At 41.1% G+C, this 7,461-nt stretch overlaps 1 protein-coding gene across 7 annotated transcripts in view; it reads left to right on the top strand.

Annotated features, from left to right (window-relative positions):
* Tdrd5 (tudor domain containing 5) overlaps positions 1–7,461 on the top strand; it is a 78,716-nt gene that overhangs the window by 220 nt on the left and 71,035 nt on the right. For 4 of the 7 annotated variants that reach the window (XM_031385611.1, XM_031385586.1, XM_031385602.1 and 1 more), the window contains exons 2-4: positions 487–722; positions 1,411–1,803; positions 3,741–3,934. In XM_031385611.1, coding sequence (XP_031241471.1) covers positions 491–722; positions 1,411–1,803; positions 3,741–3,934 — 819 coding nt within the window. In that variant the 5' untranslated portion in view covers positions 487–490. The remainder of the gene's footprint in view (positions 1–486; positions 723–1,410; positions 1,804–3,740; positions 3,935–7,461) is intronic. The other 3 variants (XM_031385624.1, XM_031385618.1, XM_031385634.1) reach the window with 3 other exon arrangements.

The following is a 7,461-nucleotide window of genomic DNA, read 5'->3' as shown; positions in this document are numbered from 1 at the left end:
GGAGGACGGGCTGAGGGAGGGGACCCCTCTCCCTCCCCCTTTTCAAGCCGAGCAGGGCGACCGGGCGGCCTGCTATCGGTCACGCTTCTCCCGGTCGCTCCTTTGGTTCCCAAAGAGTGGCTGAGAGATTCCATCTGATACTGAGCAGTAGTGGGGAATGACACCCTCTAAGGAGCTTGAGATCCTCCTTTAAGCAGCCTGGTCAGCTAGGCCCAGTTGGGACTTAATACCAGCCAGCCGCCAGGATTGGGAGGGCTCATCCCTACAAGCTGAGCTTTGGAGTTTGTAGTGAGTGGGCCGGAGGGCTTGCGCTGCACGAGCCTTGGAACACTCAGGGCTTCAGCCTCATCGCCTATAAAACTCCTTGGCTGGTCGTTAAAGGGTTTTTGTTTTGTTTGTTTGCTTGCTTGCTTGCTTTTAGATTTTGTTCTGCCATGGTTTAACCACTTTCTCTCAAGAGCATTTTTTTCCCCTCAAATCTTATAGCACAATGTCTGAACAAGAGCGCATACAGGACTGTCTGAGGAAAGAGATAAGGTCCCTTCTTATATCCACTAAAGATGGTTTGACTCCACAACAGTTGGAAAAGGAGTACCTTTTGATGGTTGGCAACCATCTACCCCTCCGAATCCTTGGATATCGCTCCACTATGGAACTGGTGTTGGATATGCCCGATGTGGTTAGTGTCAGCCCCTGCGGGGATGGTACCGTAATATTGAAAGGTAGGTATAAGACTTTGGAAGGTCTATATACGCCTTTATAATTAAAACGTACCACTCAGTACAGAATTGTTCTAGCTCCACAATTATCCTGTATCCCAGGGCAGTGGATCTTAACTGGGGTGGTGGTCATGGGTGCCATTGAGCTTGCGGGACATGTGAGAGCAAAGGAAAACAACTTCCTAAATCCCCATTCTCCTGAAGAATCTGTGATTGCACAGTTTCAGATTACTAATTTTGTTTTGTTTTTTCAAGACACAGTTTCTCTGTGTAGCCCTGGCTGTCCTGGAACTCACTCTGTAGACCAGGCTGGCCTCAAACTCAGAAATCTGCCTGCCTCTGCCTCCCAAGTGCTGGGATTAAAGGCGTGTGCTACCACTGCCCGGCCAGATTACTGATTTTTAAATTCTTAATACTCATTTTAAATTTCATTAAGCACAGATTAATGACACTTTCAGACACTAATTAGCAGTCATAGAACATTTTCCAGCTGATGGAAGAGTTAGGAAGTTCTTACTGGTCGGAATGTAAGAAATGATGCAACCAAGAGCTTTGTGTTACTCTACCTACATAAACAGCTCTTTGGAGAGTTAAAGATTGCCTGTGTAATTGCAGATACAAAGGGTAAATGGAGTATTATTATTTTTTTTTACCTGAAAGTGATTTCTCCACCACTCCCATATCTTCTTAGCCATTCCAGATGAATCCACCAAAGGAATAGCAAGTTTGGTTGCAAAGCAGAGAAGGAGCCATAAGGTCCGAAACCCTGTGCAAAAGGGCAGAAGCAGCGTTTGCTCTGGCCGGGTGCCTTACCGAGGAAGGGTGCCCCCTATTCTTCCAGCTGTAGTGAAGAGTGAGTTAAAAGACCTTTTGGCATTGTCTCCTGTTCTCCTTTCTGACTTTGAAAAGGCATTTGCCAAGCGTTTTGGACGATCATTTCAGTATATGCAGTATGGATTCCTCTCTATGTTTGAAGTGCTGAATGCAGCTTCGGATGTCATTTCTGTAGAGCAGACCAGAGCAGGTTCTCTGTTGACACTAAAAAAGAGTGTGATAGAGGACAAGCATAGAGGATGGCCAGCAGGTAAGCTCGTCAGCATTCATAATTGTGTCACGCCCACAAACTTGAAAATGTGGTTACCTAAACAAAGACAACAGCAGTTGATCGGTCAGCCTGGTGGGGACATCTCAGAAGGCTCCATCTATGCCAAGGTGAACGGGCAATTAATGGCTGTAGAGAGAAAAATCAGTCTTCAAGGTTGAGCTCTGTGATGGGTTTTTCTAGTGCTAAGCAGTCAGTCCTAAGTATATTTACATGTGAGCAACAATAAATGAACTCAGCTGGAGATAGATGTGTAACACGCTTGCACTCATGTGTTTAACAGTAATTGAAGAGGTCACACATTTGAGAGAGAGTTGGGGGACGTGGGAAGAGTTGGAAGGCAGACAGAAGTGGAAATGATATAAACACAGCACTCATGTATAAAATTCTCAAAAAATTTTAAATTAGAAACAATAATTGTGGGGCTGGAGAGATGGCCACTCTCACAGAGAACTCAGTACCCAGCCAGCAGCCACAGGGCAGCTCACAGTTATCTATAACTCCAGTTCCAGAGGATCTGACCTCCTCTTCTAGCCTGTGTGGGCACTGGGCATGTATGTGTTACACAGACATATATACATTCAGGCAAAACACACATAGCACATAAAATATTTTTTAAAAATGATTGTGCTGTGGGTGAGCAAATGTTCTAGCAAATGTTCCCTGGAAAGGGAACTGAAGGGTTAAACTCTGTGAGTTTGTTAAAGTAAAAAAAGTCTGCCCCTTGTGAGTTGAATAATCTTAGGCAGGTCAGTCAGCCTGTGTAAGTCTTGGTCCAGGTCTCGGGTGTAGATACAGTGTATGGGATTTGGAGTTGTACTGAGGACCTAACATGAGACAAGGGTGGAGAAGAACCTGGTGTTTAGGAAGTTTGTACTATGTGGTAGATGAGGCCCAAGACTGAAGTAGTCATCACCCTAAACCCTGGGCAGAATGTATACACTAATCAGGGAAGGGGAGCTTGTTTCACAGACTTTATGTCTGGTTAGCTGACCTTTCCCTCCAAAGTCTGCATTTAGATTAAAGTAGGTGAGTCATGAGAATGTGACATGAGTTTGCAAAGCAGGGTTAAGCCAGTGGGTAACATAGTTCTATAAAGATAGAGGATATGTTGTTCTCTGAGAAAGCTCTGGATGCCAGTGCGTGCAGGAGGGAGGCCTCCTGTTAGTGTTCTCTGGGGCTTAGCTGTGCTACTGAGCTTACAGGAGGGCTGGAGGGCTGGATGTATAATGAACTCACTGCTAGAGCACTTGCCTGGTGTGTGCAAGCCTCGGGTTTGTTTCAGCACTCGAAGAAAACAAAGAAACAAACAAACAAAAAACTATTACGTAAAGCAATTGGCCTGCTTTTACTAAATGTTGGAGTGGGTATTCTTCACAGTGATTGGCTTGTTCACATTTCCCATCTCGTCAGATATCTCAGAAATAATTGGTCTACTTAGTAGACTTGACGTTAGGGTAAAGGAGACACTAGACTGATGATTGTCAGGGGATGCAGGTACTGTGGGAACACAGTTCCCAGTAGAGAACTTAATTTTAGAACTGTGTCCCTTGTAGCATTTCCTCCTTGCTTTTCCTTACACCTACCATGAGAAGTGCAGCTCTATGCAAACTGCTTAGTTGGCCACTCTTTGGTCTTTAAAATGAAATGCAGTTTTTAAGGTTTTTGCCTATAAAATGCTACTTTCCACTTATATTCAGGTGACCTTATATGGAGTTTTAGAGAGCAACAATCTTTTCTGTAACATGGTTTTTTAGTATTTTTTTTTAATGAATGACTAATCACTTACATAGTCTGTAAGTTATTAAATATATACACTTTTCCCTTCTAAACTGAGGACAGTCACTATACAGTAGTCTTTTTCTAGAAGGCCTCTGGGAAACTGCTATTCACTGTTTTTTCTTCTTTCTTAACAAAAGGTAAAATTTTTACTCAGCCATTTAGAATGAAACAACAGGGGTCATATTCTGCAGGATTCCCAGTAACGAAGACACGCTTTTCACAATCCACTTCAAACATGGAGCCCCCAAAACAAGTACTGAGCATGGAGAAGATGCCTGCATTTCATGCAGTAGAGGCTTCAAGGCTGAACCACACTGAAAAATTAAACCAGGTAAGGTGTCCCAGTTCAGAGATAGAGAAAAACCAAAAATATGCTTTCTTGTTGAGCAGTGTTATGGCTTAGATCTGATGGGAAAGCTGACCTTGGAACAGTTGAAACCTGAGGCTGGAGATGGGATGCAGTCATTAAAGGCGCTGGCTGCTCTTGCAGAGGGCCTGGGCTCAAGTCCCAGCACGTGGTGACTCACACTCCTCTGTAACTCCAATTCCAGGGGATGGCCTCTTCTGGCCTCTGCTGGTACCAGGCCACAGACATACGTGCAAACATTCACCTATACACATAAAATAATAAAAACAAAATGTGACTAAACCTCTTGTCTGGTTATAGTGATCTAGGGAGAGGTGAGAGGCGGCAGTTTTATCAGCTACGTGGCTTCTGGCGTTCTTTGGCAGATGCCTTCTTGTCTGTACCTCCACTTCCAGCTTCTGTTTAGAATTATATTATTTGATTTTATGCTGGAGAATATATCTAATAACCATGTTAGGTATCTTTTTATATACATAGTTGCCATTTATATATTGTCTTTGAAATATCAGAGTAATTTGGTCCTTACAAAATTGGGTTTTGTCATTTTATTGAAAGGAAGAATTCCGTATATTGTGAGTATAAGTCTTTTAACATGAGCATACCATGCAGACATTTTTTTCCTGGTGTATTATTTAGATTTATTTTATTCTATGTGCCTAAGTTTTTCTACACACACACACACACACACACACACACACACACACACTCTCACACACACTCTCTCTCCCGCATGCCTGGTAGCTATGGAGGCCAGAAGAGGGCATTGGATCCCCTGGAACTGGAGTTAACAAATGGTTGTGAGCCAGCAGGTGGATGCTGGGAAATGAACCTGGGTCTTCTGCAAGAGCAAATACTTGTAACCTCGGAACATTTTCTCCAGCCCCACCTTTTCTCTTCTTACTTTTTTGTAAAATTGAAGTCCTTGATTCTAGCAATCTAATTTTCTCAGAGTTTTCTCATATGGTTCCTGCTTACCTGATAAATCCTTGCTCAGTGCAAAATAATAAAAATTTCTTTTATATTTTTTCTAGAATTTTTGAGATTTAAATTATATAGTTAAATCTATTACCAGTTTCATACTACTTTATGTATAGTATGCCAGGTATGAACTGAAGTTTTCAGAGAGAGGGCAGCAGTTACTGCAGTGCTGTCTGCAGGACAGGCAGGCATCCTTTCCACATTGAATGAACTGCCTCAATCCCCTGGGGCTTTTCATCACTATCACTTTATAGTAGCTTGGAGTTATAAAGCTAAGTCTTACAGTCTTGTTCTTGTTTATAATCGTTTTGGCTGTCCTACATTCTTGCATTTCCATGTATATTTAATTGTATGTAAATCTGCTGATTACTTTTTATCAAAACCAAGTCTCATGATTTTGATTAGAATTGCATTGAATATTATAGATGAGTTTGAGAAAAAAAATGATTCTCTGCTAATATTAAGTTCCAGAATTCAAGAAAATAGCATGTCTCTTCATTATTTTCGCCTTTCAGTTCTCTCAACAGCACGCTGTAGTTTCCAGTGTATGTGGCTCGCGCGTACATTTTATTAAACTTATTCTTTACTCCTTTCATATTTTCATTGCATTAGAGATGATATTTTTAAATCAATCATTGTTAATATACAGCCTGTGTTTTAGACCCTTGAGTCAAGGTTCTTAGTAAACTTGGTTTGACTAGTCCCATCGTTCCGCACCTGGTCCTTACGAGTGATGGTTTTTCCTCAAAGTTCATAATGACAGTGGTGGTGCTTCTCACACATCTGCCTTTCTCCCCTTCACCTGCGCTTGGCTCTCAAACCTGTCTTGTTCCTGTTACTAGGGTGTGTTTGTGTTCAATCTTTCAACACTTCTCTGATACAAGCTCTGACTTTCTGTTGTTGTTTCGAGACAGGGTTTCTCTGTGTAGCCCTGGCTGTCCTGGAACTCACTCTGTAGACCAGGGTGGCCTCTGCCTCCCTAGTGCTGGGATTAGAGGTGTGCAGCACCACGCCCAGCTTGCTGTGCCTGTCTTACACATGTGGATTCTCCTTACTGAATTGGGGAGATTCATGCTTGATCCTACTTCCCGAGAGCTTGCCCAGGGCTGAATGCTATTTGGCATGTTTTCCCCTCCATTTGTTGAGACGATTACAAAACTTTAAAAATCACATTTAAAAAAATGTGACCACGCATTATTAGATGACTCCTTGGTTACATGTAGTCTCCTTTTTACATGTTACTGTGTTATTCTTCTAATTTGTTAAAGACTCGTGGCCTTATGCTCATGAGGTCTATGGTTCTGTAGTTTCCTTATAATGCCTTGATTCTGGAGTAGCATATAGGCCTCAAGAAATGAGAAAGCGTTCCTATTTTTTAATTATAAAAGTTTATATAGCATTGTATTGATCTTTTAAAAAATATTTCACAAATTTATTAGTGCAACAGATTGGATCTGGAATTTTCTTGGTGGAAATGTTTTTAAAGTAAAGATGTAAAGGTATTCTGTTTTCTTTTAAAGAAGTAAATTAGGCTTTGTCCTTTTCCTCTAGCCCAGCACATATTGGAAAAAAGTTCAGAGTGTTTATTACTCAGTTTTGAAGGTCTATATGGTGATATTCTCTCTTACACATATACATGCTTGCACACATGAATGAGAGGATATATACACACAAACACATCCCCACCCATCTTGTTAATAAGAACCGGCTTTTGGGCTTTGTTGATTTTTCTTCTTTCTGTTATTTCTTGTTTACTTTGGATTGGTTTCTTTGTCTCTTTTTCAATTTTTAATTTTTAGTTTGTATGTATGAGTGTTTTGCCTGCGTGTGTGTATGTGCACCACTTAAATGCTTGATGCTGGGGAGGAAACCAAAGAGGAAAGTGGGGTGCAAATTCCCTGGAACTGAAATTACAAATGATCATGAGCCTCCATGAGCCCAGCACGCTGCAAGAGCAGCAGGTGCTCTTAATCAGTGTCTCTCCAACCCTGGTTTCTTCTTAAGCTTGATAATTGATTCTGCTCCTTTCCTAATTAAACATTTAAGGCCATGAGTTTTTTCTAATGTTGCTTTAACAACATCTCATAAATTTTGATGTATTTTTGTTCTTCCCCCAGTGAAATGTTTCTGTTTTGTCTCATGGATAGTACTGTTTAATTTTTAAACAATTGCAGTTTTTTGGGTTTTTTTTTGTTTTTGTTTTTTGATGTTTTTAGAAATTGGTATTTCTGTTGTACTTTAATTCTATTATGGTCAGAAAACTTAGGTTTCATTTCTTACAAAATTAATGAGATTTACTATATAGCTCTATGCTTATTTTGGTAGATGTTTTATAATTTCAAAGAAGACATTTTGAGTAGAGCATTCTATGCTGTCTAAGTCAGTTTAATTTGCATCATTCAGAATCTCTAAGTTTTACCTGGTTGTTGATGGGTTTTGAGTCATGGCAGGAAGCGTCTGCAGACACCAGACACCAGGCCCAGGCAGTTTCATGTGTAAGAGGTTTAATTGGA

This window comes from Mastomys coucha, unplaced genomic scaffold (genome assembly GCF_008632895.1).
Source record: "Mastomys coucha isolate ucsf_1 unplaced genomic scaffold, UCSF_Mcou_1 pScaffold1, whole genome shotgun sequence".
In the NCBI taxonomy this organism is placed as follows: Eukaryota; Metazoa; Chordata; class Mammalia; order Rodentia; family Muridae; genus Mastomys; species Mastomys coucha.
This window is presented reverse-complemented; position numbering and strand designations above follow the sequence as displayed.